The following is an 18856-nucleotide window of genomic DNA, read 5'->3' on the forward strand; positions in this document are numbered from 1 at the left end:
GGCTGATTTCAGAGTTGAGGGGGTTGAGCTATGAGGAGAGGCTGAATAAACTAGGCTTGTACTCGTTAGAGTTTAGAAGAATGAGGGGAGATCTTATTGAGACGTATAAGATGATGAATGGGATGGATAGGATAGAGGTGGAGAGACTCTTCCCGCTCAGAAAGGATAATAGGACTAGGGGGCACAGCCTCAAGATAAAGGGGGGCGGTTTAGAACGGAGTTGAGGAGGAACTTCTTCACTCAAAGGGTGGTGAATCTCTGGAATTCTCTGCCCGTTGAAGTGGTGGAGGCTGCCTCGCTAAATATTTTTAAGACGCGGGTTGATAGGTTTTTGATAAGCGAGGGGATTAAGGGTTATGGGGAGAGGGCGGGAATGTGGAACTGAGCCACGACAGATCAGCCATGATCTTATTGAATGGCGGGGCAGGCTCGAAGGGCTAGATGGCCTACTCCTGCTCCTATTTCTTATGTTCTTATGTTCTTTAAACATTGAGAAAGGTTATCAAAAATTGCAAAGGATCTTGATCAGCTGGGGAAGTGGCCTGAGAAATGGCAAATGGAGTTCAATGCAGACAAGTGTAAGGCGTTGCATTTTGGAAAGTTAAATCAAAGTGGGGCGTTCATTGTGAATGGTGGGGCCTGAGGGGAAACCGTGGAACTCGGAGTTCAGGTACATGGTTTTCGAAAGGCTGAGTCACCGGTAGGCAGGGCAATGGAGAAGGTTTTCGGCACACTAGCCTTCATCTGCCTGGGCATTGAGTGTATCAGTTGGAAAGTTATGCTGCAGTTATACAGGACATTGGTCAGGCCGCACCTGGAGGATTTCATTCAGTTTTGTTCACCTTGCTATAGGAAAGATGCTATTTAACTGAAGAGGGTGCTGAAGAGATTGACAAGGATGTTGCCAGGACTGAAGGGATTGGGTTTCCGGGAGAGATTTGATAGGCTAGGACTATTTTCTTTGAAGCATAGGAAACTGAGAGGTGATCTTACAGTGATTTATAAGGTCATAAGAGCATAAGTAGGGGAATGCATTCAGTGTTTTGACCTGAGTCAGGGAAGCGAGGACGGAGGTTTAGTTGAGAGGGAAGAGAATGATTGAGAACCTGATTTTTTACACACAAAGTGGTATGTGTGTGGAGTGAGCTTCCAGAGGAAGTGGTTGAGGCAGGGACACTGGCAACATTTAAAAGGCATTTGAGCCAGATACAAGGAAAAAAAATAGAGGGATATGTGCAAAATGCAGGCAAATGGGGTTAGCTTAGATGGGCTTTTGTGTAGACATGAACCAGATTGGGTCGGAGGGTCTGTCTCCGTGCCATTTCTTTTTTATGATTCTATGAACTCATTGACAGAATTTACCCTGTCAATCCCCTTATAAATCTGATATGTTCCACCGAGGTCACCTAAATTCAGAGAATATTTATATTGCTGAAGGAAGCCATTTGGTCGATCGATTCTGCTCCAACTCTCTGACAGAATATCTTACTAAGGCCCTAACAACATCATCACAAGTCTTTTTACACCAAAGGATAATTTAGCAGGGCCAATCCACATAACGTACACAGCTTTGGACACCAGGGGACATTAAATCATAGAACCCTACAGTGCAGACAGAGGCCCTTCGGCCCATCGAGTCTGTACCGAACACAATCCCAGCCAGGCCCTGCCCACATACCTGTACATATTATACCCACTAATCCCTCTAACCTACACATCCCTGGACACTAAGGGACAATTTCTTAGCACGGCCAATCAGCCTAACCCACACATCTTTGGACTGTGGGAGGAAACTGGAGCACCCGGAGGAAACCCACGCAGACACGAGGAGAATGTGCAAACTCCACACAGACAGTGACCCGAGCCGGGAATCGAACCCAGGACCCTGGAGCTGTGAAGCAGCAGCGCTAACCACTGTGCTAACATGCCGCCCAATTGTATCACGGTCAATCCACCTAACCAGACCAGTAACCCTCATATCAGCCCAAATCAGCCTAATGTCAGCTTCATATCCAAAGACGTGTAGCTAATAGGGTTTCTTTTTAATTATTTGATTTGATTTATTATTGTCACATGTACTAGCACACAGTGAAGAGTACTGTTTACTACATGCAATGCAGGCAAAGCATTCTGCTCGGAGAGAAGGAAACGAAAGACTGCAGAAGGTAACGTTACAGTCATAGCTAGGATGTTGAGAAAGAACAACTTAATGTAAGGTAAATCCAATCAAAAGTCTGACAGCAGCAGGGAAGAGGCTGTTCTTGACTCGGTTGGTATGTGACCTCAAATTTTTGTATACTTTCCCCAGTGGAAGAAGGTGGAAGAGAGAATGTCCGGGGTGTGTGTGGGGTCCTTAATTATCCCGGCTGCTTTCCTGAGGCAACGGGAAGTGCAGACTGAGTCGATGGATGGGAGGCTGGTTTGTGTGATGATCTGGGCTACATTCATGAACTTCTGTAGTTCCTTGTGGTCTTGGGCAGAGCAGGAGCCCAGACCAAGCTGTGATACAACCAGAAATAAAAATGCTTTCTATGGTGCATCAGTAAACGTCAGTGAGAGTCGGAGCTGATATGCCAAATTTCCTCAGTCTTCAGAGAAAGTAGAGGCGTTGGTGAGCTTTCTTAACTATAGCATCAGCACGGAGGACCAGGACAAGTTGTTGGTGATCTAGGAACCTAAAAACATAACGTTTGCACAATTCTACCTAGTCCCCATTGATGTAGACAGGGGGATGTTCTCCTTTACGCTGCTTGAAGTCGATGACAACCTCCTTCATTGTGCTGACATTGAGCGACAGATAATTGTTGCCAAACCCTCTCACCAGATTGTTTCTCTCATTCCTATAACCCGTCTCATCTTTGTCTGAGATCCGACTGAGATACGGTGGTGTCGTCAGCAAACTTGGAAATGGAACTGGAGGAGAGTTTGGCCACACAGTCTGGAATGTATAAGGAGTATTGTAGGAAGCTGAGGACACAACCTTGTGGGGCTCCGGTGTTGAAGCTGGTTGTTGAGGAGGTGCTGTTGCCTGTCCTTACTGCTTGTGGTCTGTGAGTTGGGAAATTCATGATCCAGTTACAGAAGGAGGTACTGAGGCCCAGGGTAAGAAGTTTGGAGATGAGTTCCATGGGAATCATGGTGTTAAAGGCTGAACTGTAGTTAATAAATTTGAGTCTGACATCAACGCATTTGTTTTCTAGGTGTTCCAGTGTTGAGTGCAGGTGTTTGCTATGGGCCTGTCGTGGTGGTAGGCAAACTGTAGTGGATCCAGGTAGTCTGGGAGACTGGAACTGATTTGTGCCTTTCAAAGCACTTCATAATGATGGACATCAGAGCCACCAGTAGTCACTGAGGCACACTGCTTGGTTTCTCTTTGGTACCGGAATGATGTTCGTCTTCTTGAAGCAGATAGGGACCTCAAACTGTTGTAAAGAGAGGTTGAAGATGTCTGCAAATCCCCCTACCAGCAGATCCGTGCAGGGTCTGAGTGCATGTCCGCGCCAGTTTCTTTCTATGGGTGGACTTTCTAGAAAGCTGCTCTGATGATGGCAGATAAAAGGTTCACCCAGGGCTTCCATGGTGGAGGAGGTGTTCTCACTGATCCCTTGTTTAAAATGGACATAGAATGCACTGAGCTCATCAGGGAGGGATGCGTTGGAGCCGGCAGTTTTACATGTCTTACTCTTGTAGCCTGTTATGTCTTGCAAACCTTCCCATAGTCACTGGGGTTCTGTGAGTCTAGCCTGGAACTCGAGCTTGTTCCGGTTCTGTATTTTTGCACCTTTGATGGATTTCATTAGATCAATGGGTTGACCATGCGGAATTGCCCCCTCGTGTCGAAAGCTGTGTAGGTTAGGTGGATTGGTCACGTTAAATTGCTCCTTAGTGTCAAAACTATCAGAGAATCTTCTGAAGGAGTGATTTTTTTTTTCTCTCTGCTCTTGGAGATGTAAAGCTTGATCAGGGTTAGTCAGCGTGGCTTCATCAGAGGGAGGTCATACTGAACAATTTTTATTTGAATGTTTTCAGGAGGTGACTCAATGTGTATCGATGGTAAGGATTTCAGCAAAGCCTTTGACAAGTTCCACATGGGAAACTTGTAAGGAAGGTAAAGGCACACGGGGTCCAGGGCAATTTGATAAAGTGGATTTAAGTTGTAGCTCAGTTACAGAAGGCAGAGGGTGATGACAGAAGGCTGTTTCAATGACTGGAAGCCAGGGTCTATTAGAGCACTACAGGTAACTGTGATGGGTCCCCTGTTATTCATCATTTATATCAATGATATTGATGACGATATAATGGGTAGAAATAGTAAGTGTGCGGATGACAAAACATTGGCCGGATGGTTAACAGTGATGCTGAGTGTCTTGGATTACAAGAAAATAAATACAGAACGGTCAAATGGGCAGGTAAGTAGCAGAAAGAATTTAACCTTGAAAGGTGTGAGGTTATACACTTTGGAAGGACAAATATGACAAGGAATTATTCAGTGGATGGCAGGACACGAAGATGTTCCGTGGAACAATGGGTAGTTGGTGTGTTTGTCCACAAATCTCTGAACTGGGAAGAGCATGTTAGGGTCATGAAAGAAAGACTTTGGAGAAACCTACCTTTATCAATCAAGGCATAGATTACAAAAACAGGGAAGTCTTGCTGAAGTTGTGTAGAACTTTGTTGAGGCCACAGCTGGAATATTGTGCGCATTTCTATTCACCAAATTATGAAGGATGTAATTGCGCTGGAGGGGGTGCGGAGGAGATTCCCCGGGATGCTGCCTGGGATGGAACATTTCGGTTATAGAGAAAGGTTGAATAGGCATTGGTTGTGTTTTTTTGGAACAAAGAAGACCGAGGGGGTGACCTGATTGAGGTGTACAAGATTATAAGGAACATGGGCAGTGTGGATAAGGAGCAACTTGGTTGAAGGGTCAGTCACAAAGGGACACAGGTTGAAGGTGAGGGGGAGGAGGGTTAGGGGGCATGTGAGGATAAACCTTTTTACCTAGACTGTCTGGAATGTGCTGTCCTGGAGAATGGTGGAGGCGGGTTACTTCAGATCATTTAAACATGTTATTTGCTGAGCATTTGGTACATCATAACATTCAGGACTATTGACCATGTGCTGAGAAATGAGATTTGGTGGCAGTTCATGTGTTTCTCGTGTGCCAGTGCAGACTCAGAGGGTGGAAAGGCCTCTTCTGCACTCGATGACAATATGGCTATAATTCTGTGATTCTAAACTGCACATCTGTGGACACAATGGAACAGTTTAGAATGGTCAATCTACCGAACATGCACACCTTTGCATTGTAGGCATAAATCAGAGCACCTGGAGGAAACCCATGCAGACACGAGGAGAATATTAAAATTCCACATGACAGTCAACCAAAGCCAGAATCGAACCCGGGTCTTTGGTGCTGAAAGGCCGTGGGGCTAACCACTGCGCCACAAATGAGTTCAGTGTCAGCCTGTTTAACCGTTCTTTATAAGACAACCCCTCCATACTGGGGATCATCCTTCTCTGAACTGCCCCCCAACAATATAATATCTTCCCTTATATAAGTGTTCCAAAAATGCTCTGAGAAGGCCAGCTGTGGTCTCACCTGTACCCTGGACAGTTGCAACGAGATTTTCTGACTCTTATACTCTAGCCCCCCTTGAAATAAGGAGCAATATTCCATTTAGCTCTCCTGATTATCTGCAGTGCCTGGGTGCAAGATTTCTGTGTTTCCTGCACAAGTCCCTCCCAAATCTTTTTGTGTTGCAGCTTTCTGCAGATTTTGGCCATTTAACACTTGCTATTTCCTGGGGAAATGTGGGGTCATTGCCACCGTAACAATGTTCTTTACAAATCACTGCATAAACTGACCTTACGCTGGAATATGACCTGCTGAATGATTTAAACCACCAACCCCCAGTGATCTGGAACATCATCACCAATCTGTCCCACTACCTCTTCACTGTTTAGCTTGATTATCTTTTTTTTAATTTGTGGAGGAGTAAATGAGCACCTACTCTCCGAGATTAAACATCTGCACCCGACAGTAGCTCCTGTTAACAATAGTCTGAATAATGGAGTAGAATGGAATAGAATAGAATAATAGAACTGAATATTCAGACACACACCAGCTTTTGTGAGGTTCTGATGGAATATGTTTCATCTATTCCGTCTCTGCAGTTCCTGAATCCTCTGTGAATCTATCACTGTCTCTCTTCTCTCGCTCTCTCTCTCTCTCAGATTTTGCTTCTCTCTCCCCCTCTGCTCCCATGCTCTCACTGTGGGTCTTTCCCTCTCTGATTATATTTCTTTCATTCGCTCTCTCTCTCTCTCTCTCTTACCCCCCCACCCCACTTCTATCTCTGTCTCTCTGTCTCTCTCTCTCTTCGTGTTATTTTCATTCCCCCATCTCACGTTGTTCCTTTTTCTCCCTCTCTATGTCTATTTTGCCAACTGTCTTACTTCCTACCTCACCATCTCCCACTCTGTCTCCATTGTTGTAGTTCCCTCGTTTTGTCCCAAGCTCTCTGACTCTCTGTCATTTTTTTTCTATCTATTTTTCTCTTTTTCGTTTTTTTTTGTCCTCCTTTCTCCCCTTATTTCTGTCTTTCTTTTTTTCTGTCTTTCTTTTGTCTATCATTTTCTTTCTCCCTGTCACTCTTTGTTTATCTCTCTTTCCATCTTCCTGTCTTACTTCCCCTGTGTGGCAAATGGGAGGCAGGTGATGACAAAGGGTTGATTTCCTGTCCAATTGGTGTGATAGATTATAAGTTTTTAAATAAGATTTGGACATTCCCATCATTGAATAATTTGCAGAATTGAATGATTGGGTATTTGATCACATTCTTCAACTGCTCTCTGAATGTGGTCTGGGTCACTGCGTAAATAGCAGTGTTTGTGCAACAACTCAGGAGCTGGAGCACAAAGCCCAATTCTTGAACATAAGAATCTAACCAAACTGACTGAAACCCCATATCATACATCCGCCTCCAAATAGAATAAACCATAAATGTTGACCATAACAGAATGAAATTGGCTGAGATAACAAATAGTAAAATGATGGATTTCCTTCGACTCTCCATTTCTGGGTCTCTGTGATTCTCTGCACTGCTGTGAGCCCGGAGTCTCCTGCGGGCTCTGCTGCTCATTAAAATGTGTCTGATGGTGAATGCATTGAGTAGCAGAATCAGGATGAATGGGACACCCGGGTTTAGGATGTGGTGGATGAACTCGATTGTTCCCCAGACAGGAGATCCCATAACTTCCCATGTGGAATAACAAAACCAGGGAAAGTTCATGACATAATACTTTCCAGTCAACATAAAATACCAGAAAATGTTCTTTAAACAGCTCAGCGCCGTCACTGTCCCCAGAACCACAGCTGCCGATTTCTCACTGCAATATTTACTTTTCAGCTTGGGGCAGCAAATGGCCACAAATCGATCAAAGGTGAAAGTGACGGTGAACCAGACAGAACAGTCAGTGGCTGCATAAAGCAGGACGGCGTGGATGTTACACACGGGGAGGAATAGCAGAAAGGAAAAATATTGCCAATAAACAATGGGAATCTGTCTCAATATCAGGTCGAGGATAATGACCAGCAGATCCCCCACTGACATGGCCACCAGGTAACGAGTGACAGATTTAGAGAGACCACATTTTCCACGGGAAAGGATCACAATCGTTACAATGTTCACTGCAAAGAAGATGAAGAAATAGTGCAATTATTTTTCAGACTGTCATCAAAGTTGCTCGTTCAAATGCAGAATGCATAGACGAAGGTTTTTTTGAGTCCGTTGGTACACGATCTCAGAATTTTATATCTTTCTCCCAATGGAAGAACAAAGAACAATGAGCAGTAGAACCTAGGAAAGGCCCTCAAAGTCTGCGCTGATCAGGATATCAGCCTAAACCCTATGCGATTACAGAGTCTGTATCCTTCCATTCCCATCCGATTCATGTATTTGTCTAGTTGCCCCTAAGATGTCTGTATTGTGCCTGCTCACACCACCTCCCTGGGCAGCGCATTCCAGACCTTCACCAGCATCTGTTTTAATAAACCTGCCTCACACATCTCCTCGAAACATTTCCCCATGAACCTTAAAACTACATTTCCTGGTACTTGAATTTTGAACCTTCCAAAAAAGCATCTGACTCACCAGTCTGTTCACACCATTCCTAATCTTATAGAATCATAGAACCCTACAGTGCAGAAAGAGACCCTCCGAGTCTGCACCGAACATAATCCTACCCAGGCCCTACCCCCATATCCCTACATATCATAACCATTCATCCCACCTACACATCCCTGGACACTAAGGGGCAATTTCTCAGCACGGCCAATCAGCCTAACCCACACATCTTTGAACTGTGGGAGGAAACTGGAGTACTCGGAGGAAACCCACGCAGACACGAGGAGAATGTGCAAACTCCACACAGACAGTGACCTGAGCCAGGAACCAAACCCTGGAGCTGTGAAGCAGCAGTGCTAACCACTGTGCCGCCGGGCCACCCCTAATATAACAGCTCAGCCCTCAAACTCCTTCATTCCCGTGAGAATGAACTGAGCCTGTTGAAACTCTGCTCATAGCTAACACCCTCCAGACCAGGCAACATCCAGGCAAAGATTTCCTGTACCCTCTCCGAATGCATCCACATCCTTCTAGTATTGTGGTGACCAGAATTGTGCACAATATTCCAAATGAGGCCGAACTAAGTTTCTGTGCAGTTGCAGCGTAACCTGAATGAAATTTCATTTCACGAGAGGCATTGAATAGAAGGAATTCGAGGTTAATGTGTGAAATCAAGGGCTATTTTACAAGAATAATTTGACAAATGTGAATTTATCCACTTTGGTAGCAAAAATGGGAAGGCAGATTATTAAGTGACTGGCTGTGAATTAGAAGAGGGAAATGTCTAACCAGACCCAGGGGTCCCCATGCTCCAGCTGGTGAAAACAAGCGTTGCAGTTCCAGCAGGCAGGAGAGAAGGCAAATGATAAATTGGCCTCTATATTGAGAAGATTTGAGAATTGGAAGAGCGATAGAATCATAGAACCCTACAGTGCAGAAAGAGGCCCTTTGGCCCATCGAGTCTGCACCGAACACAATCCCAGCCAGGCCCTGCCCCCATATCCCTACATATTAAACCCTCTTAACATATTCCTCTAACCTAAGCATCCCTGGACACTAAGGGGTAATTTCTCAGCATGGCCAATCAGCCTAACCCACACATCTTTGAACTGTGGGAGGAAACCGGAGCACCCGGAGGAAACCCATGCAGACACGAGGAGAACGTGCAAACTCCACACAGACAGTGACCCGAGCCGGGAATCAAACCCAGGACCCTGGAGCTGTGAAGCAGCAGTGCTAACCCACTGTCCTACTGCGCCTCCACCACTGTGCTCCCATGCAGTGTTTGAGTGCAATTGGACAGGGCCTGGGTGAGGCCACATCTGGAATATTGTATACAATTTAGATGTCCTTATCTGAGGAAGGCTATAGAGGGAGTACAACAAAGATTTACCTGGCTGATTCCTGGGATGGAAGAACTGTCATACAAGGAGACATTAAGTGGGATAGGGTTATATTCATTGGAGGTTAAACGAGGGAGAAGGGGATCTCATAGACACTTATAAAATTCAACAGAATTAGGATCCCCCTGCAACTGGATTCTGAACTCCTTAACAGACTGCAATCAGTAAGGATAGACAACAACACTTCCTTTACCATCATCCTCAACACTGGTGCCCTACAAGGCTGTGTTTTCAATCTCCAATGTACTCCTTCTTTCTGACTGTGTGCCCAAACTCTCCTCCAACCCGATTTCCTGGTTTGCTGAAGAAACCATCACAGTGATTCGGATCTCAAACAATGATGAGAAGGAGCACAGGAATGAGATCGAGAATCGAGTGAACTGGTGTGACAACAATAATCTCTTCCACAATTCCTCTGTCTATATCGATGGGGATGAAGTGGAAATGGTTGAGAGCTTTAAGATTTAGCTGTAAAGGACACAAACAACCTTTACCCCCATGGTGATGCTATAGATAAGAAAGCCCCACCAACGCCTCTACTTTCTCAGAAGACTAAGGAAATTTGGCAAGCCCACCATAACTCTCACCAACTTTTACCGATGCGCCATGGAAAGCATTCTTTCTGGATGTATCACAGCTCGGTCTGGGCTCCTAGTCTTCCCAACACTGCAGGAAAATACCAATGGTGGTGAATGAAACCCAGTCCATGGTGGGAGCCAGCCTCCCATCCATTCACTCTGTCTACACTTCCCACTGCAGTGGAGAAACAGCCCAGCAGAATGAAGGACCCCAGGCACCCCGGACATACCCACCTCCTTCTGTCGGGAGAAAGAAACAAGGTTCTGAAGACACGTACAAATCGACTCAAAAACAGCTTCTTCCCTGCTGCCATCAAACTATTGAAAAGACGGACCTCACACGGAGTTGATCTTTCTCGGCACCCGATCTATGACTGGAATATTACATTCTGCACTCTCTCCTTTCCTTCTCTAAGAACAGTATGACTTGTCGATATACTTTTCACTGTATACTAATACATGAGACAATAATAAATCCAATTATTTTCAAATCAGAGGCAGGGTAGATTCAGAAAGAATGTTCCTGATGGTGAGGAACCCAAAATTAGGCGTCAGAGTTTGAGGATAAGGGGTAAAAATTTTCAAATTGATGTGAAATTCCCGGCTCGGGTCACTGTCTGTGTGGAACATAGAACATAGAACATTACAGCGCGGAACAGGCCCTTCGGCCCACAATGTTGCGCCGACCAGTCTTATTTTTAAAAAAAAACATTGACCCACTAATCTAAACCAATCCCTTTTCGTCCATAAACCTATCCACCAATCTCTTAAACGCCCCCAAACTAGGCGCATTTACAACTGCAGCAGGCAGGGCATTCCAGTCCCTCACCACCCTCTGGGTAAAGAACCTACCCCTGACATCCGTCCTATAACTATCCCCCCTTAATTTAAAGCCATGCCCCCTCGTGCTAGACTTCTCCATCCGAGGAAACAGGCTATCACCATCCACCCTATCTAAACCTCTAATCATCTTATATGTTTCTATAAGATCCCCTCTTAGCCGCCTTCTTTCCAGTGAAAACAACCCCAAATCCCTCAGTCTCTCCTCATAGGACCTCCCCTGCATACCAGGCAACATCCTGGTAAACCTCCTCTGCACCCTCTCCAAAGCCTCCACGTCCTTCCTGTAATGTGGGGACCAGAACTGCACACAGTACTCCAAGTGCGGCCGCACCAGAGTTGTGTACAGTTGCAACATGACGCTGCGACTCCTAAATTCAATCCCCCTACCAATAAACGCCAAGACACCGTACGCCTTCTTAACAACCTTATCTACTTGATTCCCAACTTTCAGGGATCTATGTACACATACACCTAGATCCCTCTGCTCCTCCACTCTATTCAAAGTCCTCCCGTTAGCCCTGTACTCAACACATCTGTTATTCCTACCGAAATGGATTACCTCACACTTCTCCGCATTAAACTCCATCCGCCACCTCGCGGCCCAGCTCTGCAACCTGTCCAAGTCACCCTGCAAACTTCGACACCCTTCCTCACAACCTACCACACCTCCGACTTTGGTGTCATCAGCAAATTTACTAATCCACCCAACTATACCCTCATCCAGATCATTAATAAAGATTACAAACAGCAGTGGCCCCAAAACAGATCCCTGAGGCACACCACTCGTAACCGAACTCCATGATGAATAATTACCATCATCCACCACCCTCTGTCTCCTATCTGATAGCCAATTCCTGATCCAATTCCCTAGATCACCCCCAATCCCATACATCTGCATTTTCTGCAGAAGCATACCATGGTGAACCTTATCAAACGCCTTACTAAAATCCATATATACCACGTCTACTGCCTTACCCCTATCAACCTCTTTGGTCACCTTCTCAAAGAACTCAATAAGGTTAGTAAGGCACGACCTTCCCGCTACAAAACCATGCTGACTATCTCTAATCAATTCATTACTCTCCAAATAACTATAAATCCTATCCCTAATAATTCTTTCTAAAACCTTGCCCACTACAGAAGTAAGACTCACTGGTCTGTAATTCCCAGGGAAGTCTCTGCTCCCCTTCTTAAACAATGGGACAACATTCGCTGTCCTCCAATCTTCCGGTACTATACCAGAGACCAACGACGACCTGAAGATCAGAGCCAGTGGCTCTGCAATCACCTCTCTTGCCTCCCATAGAATCCTAGGGTAAATCCCGTCTGGACCAGGGGACTTATCTATTTTCAACCCATCTAGAATATCCAACACATCCTCTGTATCAACTACAATACTTTCTATTTTACACCCCATCACCCCAGTGACCTCCTCAGCTACATTCATATCGTCCTGCGTGAACACCGAAGAGAAATAATGGTTCAATGCCTCTCCAATCTCTTCCGGTTCCACACACAACTTCCCCCTACTGTCTGTAACTGGCCCTAATCTTGCCCTAACCAACCTTCTGTTCTTGACATACCTATAGAACGCCTTAGGATTCTCCTTAATCCTATCAGCCAAAGTCATCTCATGCCCTCTTCTAGCCCTTCTTAACTCCCTCTTCAACTCCCTCCTAGCCAATCTAAAGCTTTCTACTGCACTACCCGAGCCCTCAAGCCTCATCCGAACATAAGCCTCCTTCTTCTTCCTAACCAACAAATCAACTTTTTTTGTGCACCACGGTTCCCTAGCCCTACCAATTCCTCCTTGCCTGACAGGGACATACCTATCACAGACCCACAGTAGCTGCTCCTTGAAAAAACTCCACATTTCAGACGTTCCTAGTCCCTGTAATCTCCTAGTCCAACCAATGCTTCCTAATTCTCTCCTAATGGCCTCATAATTACCCTTCCCCCAGCTAAAACTACTGACCCGAGGTTCATGCCTATACCTTTCCATCACTAAGGTGAACGTAACCGAATTGTGGTCACTATCACCAAAAAGCACACCAACTTCCAAGTCTAGCACCTGGTCTGGCTCATTTCCCAGCACCAAGTCCAATATAGCCTCACCTCTAGTTGGCCTATCTACATACTGAGTCAAAAAACCTTCCTGCACACTTTGAACAAAAACTGACCCCTCTAACGAGCTAGAGCTATAACAATTCCAATCAATGTTAGTAAAGTTAAAGTCCCCCATAACAATTACCCTATTACTTTCACTCCTAACCAGGATCGTCTCTGCAATCCTTTCCTCAACCTCTCTAGAACTTTTTGGAGGTCTATAAAAGACTCCCAACAGGGTGACCTCTCCTCTCCTATTTCTAATTTCTGCCCATACTACCTCAACAGAGTGGAGTTTGCACATTCTCCTCGTGTCTGCATGGGTTTCCTCTGGGTGCTCCGGTTTCTTCCCACAGTCCAGAGATGTGCGGGGTAGGCTGATTGGCCAGGCTAAAATTGCCCCTTAGTGTCCAGGGATGTGTAGGTTAGAGGGATTAGTGGGTAAATGTGTCGGGATATGGGGATAGGGCCTGGGTGGGATTGTGGTTAGTGCAGACTCGATGGGCCGAAGGGCCTGTTTCTGCTCTGTAGCGTTCTGTGAACAGAAATCCCTTCACCCAGAGGGGGTGAGTGTCTGGGATTCACTACCACGGAAAGTAGTTGAGACTTTTTTTTCAAGAAGAAATTTGATACAGCAATTGGGGCGAAAGGGGTGAAGGGTTATGAGGTGGGGGGTGGGGGGGAAAGGATATTGAGTTTGATGATCAGTCATGATCAAAATGAACGGACGAGCAGGCCTGAAGTGTCACGTGGCTCATTCCCACTTCCTTTTCTTATGGTGTTAAGAATAGCGTTCAGGGGATGGGAACCAGGGTGTGAAGTGGAGGGGATATAGGTTCAGAAATCAGCAATCATTCCCAAAGGCAGTGAGGATATTAAAGAACAAAAAAACAAAGAAGAGGCTTCTCAGCCCTCCAAGCCTGTACCACCACACTGCCCGACTGATCTAAAACCCCCTACTCTTCTGGAGATCATGTCCTTCTGTTCCCACCCTATCTATGTATTTGTCCAGACGAACCTTATAATTCACTGTCTGCTTCCACTGCCTCCCCCTGGTGAGTCTCAGGCACAGTAAAAAGTCTGACAACACCAGGTTTTAGTCCAACCGATTTATTTGATAGTAAACTCACTAGCTTTCGAGGGGACTCCCTCTTCTTCAAGTGGTCTCAGGCAACCAGAACCCTCTCTGTAAAAGAATTGACTCGTACATTTCCTTTTAACCTTGCCCCTCGCAGCTTGCCCCCCTGAGCAAGTGACCCTTCTCACCGTGGAAATAGCTCCTGATTAGCCACTCTGTCCATGTCCCTCAAAACCTTGTGAGCTTCAATCAGTTTGGCCCTTAGCTGCTGTCAATCCCTTGAGATCAAACCAAGTTTCTCCAACCTCTCCTCATAGCTAATGCCCTCCATACCAGGTAACATCCTGGTAAATCTTTTCTGTGCCCTCTCCAAAGCCTCGATATCCTTCTGGTAGTGTGGGAGACCAGAATTGAACACTATATTCCACGTGCAGCCTAACTAATGTTCTATAAAGCTACAACACGACTTGCCAATTTTCGAACCAAATGCCCTGGCTGATGCCTTTGTGATTATCTTTTCCATCTGCGTTGCCGCTTGCAGTGACCTGTGTACCCAGATCTCTTTGTCTATCAATACTCCAAAGAGTTCTGCAACTTACTACATGAGACATTCCAAAATGTATTGTCTCACATTTCTCCGGATTAAACTCCATCTGCCATTCCTCCGCCCACATCTCCAACTAAGCAATATCCTCCTGTATTCTCTGATGTTCCTCATCGCTATCCGTGAATCCATCAAACATTGTGTGGTCTGCAAACTTGCTGGTCAAACCAGTCATATTTTCCTCCAATCTTTTATACATATTCCAAACAGCAATGGTCCCAGCAGTGATCCCTGAGGAATGTCGATGGTTACAGTCTTCCATTCACAATCATACCCTTCCCCTGCTACCTCTGTCTTCTATGGCAGAGCCATTTCTGTATCCACTTTGCCAGCTCCCATGTGACTTCACCTTCTACACCAGTCTGCCATGAGGGACCTTGTCAAAGGCCTTACTGAAATCCATGTAGGCAACATCCACTACCCTACCCTCATCAATTCTATTTGTCACTTCCTCAAAAATCTTGTTCAAGTTACTGAGACATGACCTCCTTCCCATTCACAAAACCATGTTGTCTCTCGTTAATATGGCCACGTGTTTCCAACTGGGAAGAAATCATGTCTCGAAGAATTCTGGCCAATAATTTCCCAACCACTGACGTCAGTCTCACTGGCCTGTAATTGCCTGGATTATTCTTGCTACCCTTCTTAAACAAAGGAACAGCATTGGATATTCTCCATTCCTCTGGGACCTCTCCTGTAGCCAGTGAAGATATAAAGATTTCTAGCAAGGCCCCAGGAATTTCCTTCCTTGCCTCTCTCAGTATTCTGGGGTATATCCCATCAGTCCCTGGGATCTTGTCTACCTTAATGTTTCTCAAGAACCTCAATACCGCCTCCTTTTAGATCTGACCATGACTCAAACTACCTACACACCCTGTCCCAGACTCATCATCCACCATTTCCTACTCTTTTATGAATACTGCCGCAAAGTACTCATTTAATACCTCTCCAATTTCCTCTGGATCCACGTATAGATTCCTTCCCCTGTGCTCCCATTCCCTTCAGAATGCTTTCTGCCTGTTCAGAGTCATCCTGGACCCTGGCACCAGGGAGACAAGATACCATCATAGAGTCTCTTTCAGGTATACAGAATGTGAACCCCGATCTCTATGTGGAAGTTTAAAATCCCCGACTATCACAACTCCTTGCAGTTGTCAGCTATCTCTCTGCTGATTTGCTCCTCCAATTCTCACTGACTATTGGGTGTTCTATAATACAACCCCATTAATGTGGTCAGACCCTTCCTGTTTCCCAGCTCCACCCAGAGGGCCTCTATCCTGCCTGAGTACCGCAGTAACATTTTCCCTGACCAACAATGCCACCCTCCCACCTTTTATCCCTCTGCCTCTATCACCCCTGAAACATTGGAACCCTGGAACATTGAGCTTCCAGTCCTCCCCCTCCTGTAGCCAAGTGTCTCTAATGTCTAAAATGTCATATTTCCACCTGTCAATCATTCAGCTCATGCCTTCCCCACAATACTCCTGGCATTGAAACAGACACACCTCAAAAGATTATTTCCACCACACTCAACCCTTCCATTGGTGATTCTGGTTGAATTAACCCGTTCTTTTACCCCTGTTCCACTATCTGCTCTGGCACTCCGGTTCCCATCCCCCTACAAATCTAGTGTCAACGGTCCCCAATAACACGAGCAAACCTCCCTGCGAGTATACTGGTCCCCTTGTAGTTTAGGTGTAACTCGTCTCTCTTGTACAGGTCCCACCTGCCCCAGAAGAGGTGCCAATGATCCAAGAATCGGAAACCCTGCCCCCTACACCAGTTCCTCAGCCTCGTGTTCATCTACCCAAGCATCCTCCTCTTACCCTCACTGGCAATGTTGTACAGGCAGCAATCCTGAGATTACTACCCTCGGGCTCCTGCTTTTTAACCTCCTTCCAAGCTCTCTATACTCTCTCTTTAGGACCTCCTCACTCTTCCTACCTACGTCATTGGTACCGATGTGTACCAGACATCTGGCTGATCACCTTCCCAGTTTAGAACACTGTGCACCCGATCAGAGACATCCCTGACCCTGGCACTCGGGAGGCAACAAACCACGCGGGAGTCTCTGTCCCGACCACAGAACCTCCTGTCCGTGCCTCTGACCATTGAGTCCCCTATCACTACCGCTCTCCTCTTCTCCCTCCCACCCTTTTGCGCTGCCGAACCAGACTCAGTATCTGAGATCTGGCTGTCGTAGCTTGTCCCAGGTAAATCATGCCCTGTTACAGTATCTCATTCCGTATGCCTGTTGTGGAGGGGAATGGCCACAGGGGAACCCTGCTCTGCCTGTCCTTTCACATTTCCATTCCCTCTCCTTACAGTAACCCAATTTCCTGTGCTCTGATAGGTAACTACCTCCCTCAAGCTACTGTCTATAAACTTCTCATTCTCCCGAATTAGACGGAGATCGCCAAGCTCCTTCTCCAGTTCCCTAACACATTTTGCTCACAGCTGCAGTGGGATGCATCTTTTGCAGGTGTTGTCGTCAGGGATACCGACGGTCTCCCTGATCTCCCACATCCTGCAAGAGGAGCATTCCAACATCTCGCCTGGCATTTCCTGTTTCTTAAAAAAAAATAAACTTTCCAAAAACAAAAACCTACTCTCGCCTCTGCCTGTTCTTGCCAAAGCCCACTATGAGCCAAAGCCCTTCAGCCTTCACTCTGCTCCCTCTCTCTCCGCTGCCCGCGGTTTAGAGTGGCCTGCTCTTTAAACCTCCCGCTCACCACTAGCTGACATCAATCACCTTCTAGCAGTCACCCATCTATCTGCCTGCACCTTGGGTGTGACCGTGTCTCTAAAGCTCCAAACCATGACGCGTTCCACCAACCTCATGCTCCTAAGTGCATCCAGCTGCTGCTCCAACCTATCCACAAGGTCTGGAAGGAGCTGCCAATCATAGAACATAGAACATAGAACATTACAGCGCAGAACAGGCCCTTCGGCCCACGATGTTGCGCCGACCAGTTACAAAAACAATGACCCACTAGCCTATAATCGGGTGCACTTTCTGCAGATACAGTCGTCCAAGGTGCTGGAAGTGTTCTGGTTCTCCCACATCTCACAAGTGCAGCACTTAACCCCACTGGCCGACATTCCGAGCACCAATTCAATTATATAAGGACATTTATAAAACTCTTACCTTCAATTTACCTTCTCACAGTCACCTTTTTTTTTGGTTAGAGAAGGGAGGGAGGGTAACACTAATGTGTTGAAAGATTTACAGGTTAGATGGATTGGCCACGCTAAATTGCCCCTTAATGACCAAATATCAGTATACTCGGGGAATTATTAGGGTAAATGCATGAGGTTATGGTGATAGAGTCTGTGTAATGTGCTCTGTCGGAGAGTCGCTGCAGGCTCAATTGGCCAAATGGCGTCCGTCTGCACTGTGGGAATTCTATAATTTATATCACTCATTTTGTGAATCGCACTATTTCCCAACCCAGATACAAGACACAGTGTTAGATGGTAAATATTACAAAATATTATATTTCATCGCTGCAGACCCTGGAGAGATGTCAGTTCACTGTTGAAGAGCCTCGATGTGCCGGAGCGTGTAGATAACAGAATAAATGAATGAATGAAAGACAGAAAGAGAGAGAAAGAAAGAGAGAGAGAGAAAGAGAAAGAGTAAGTGTGAGGGAGAGAGTGAAAGACGGAAAGGGACTGTGAAAAGAAGAGAAAATAAAGAAGAAAGAGAGGAATAAAGAAAGAGAGGGAGAAAGGAAAGGAAAAGAGAGAAAGAAAGAGAAAGTGAGAAAAAGAGAAAATGTGAGGGTGAGATAGAGTGAAAGAGAGAAAGAACAAGAGAAAGAGACAAGGAAAGAAAGAAAGAAAGAAAGAAAGAAGAAAAGAAAGAAAGAAAGAGAGGAAGGAATAGATAAAGGAAAAAAGATAAAACGAAAGGAAGAAAGAAAGAACGAAAGAGAGATATAAACTGAAAAAGAGAGAAAACAAAGTGGGAAATGGAGAAAAAGAGAAAGAAAGAAAGAGAGAGAGAGGCAGAAAGACAGGAAGAAAGAAAGATAAAAGAAAGACAGAGAGAATGAGAAAAAAAGAAAGGCAGAGAGGAAGAAAGAGCGTAAGGAAGGTCAAAAGAGAGACAG

The 18856-nt window shown here is 45.7% G+C and overlaps 1 protein-coding gene across 1 annotated transcript; it reads right to left on the minus strand.

Annotated features, from left to right (window-relative positions):
• Positions 1-6761: 6761 nt before the first annotated feature.
• On the minus strand, positions 6762-17843 carry LOC145338788 (putative G-protein coupled receptor 139). The gene is made up of 2 exons (XM_080183181.1): positions 17768-17843; positions 6762-7693 (listed from the first exon to the last, which is right to left on the minus strand). Exons 1-2 carry the CDS (start codon positions 17841-17843, stop codon positions 6762-6764), a joined length of 1008 nt encoding a protein of 335 aa, XP_080039307.1.
• Between the last annotated feature and the right edge of the window lie 1013 nt (positions 17844-18856).

This window comes from Carcharhinus amblyrhynchos, unplaced genomic scaffold, assembly GCF_965287045.1.
Source record: "Carcharhinus amblyrhynchos unplaced genomic scaffold, sCarAmb.v2.hapA chromosome_173, whole genome shotgun sequence".
In the NCBI taxonomy this organism is placed as follows: Eukaryota; Metazoa; Chordata; class Chondrichthyes; order Carcharhiniformes; family Carcharhinidae; genus Carcharhinus; species Carcharhinus amblyrhynchos.

Coding starts and splice junctions, on each gene's coding strand:
- LOC145338788 (XM_080183181.1), bottom strand. CDS start 17,843: ATGTCGGCCAGTGGGGTTAAGTGCTGCACTTGTGAGATGTGGGAGAAC. Junction 7,694..17,767: donor TTCCAGCACCTTGGACGACT/GTATCTGCAGAA, acceptor TCTTCTTTGCAG/TGAACATTGTAACGATTGTG.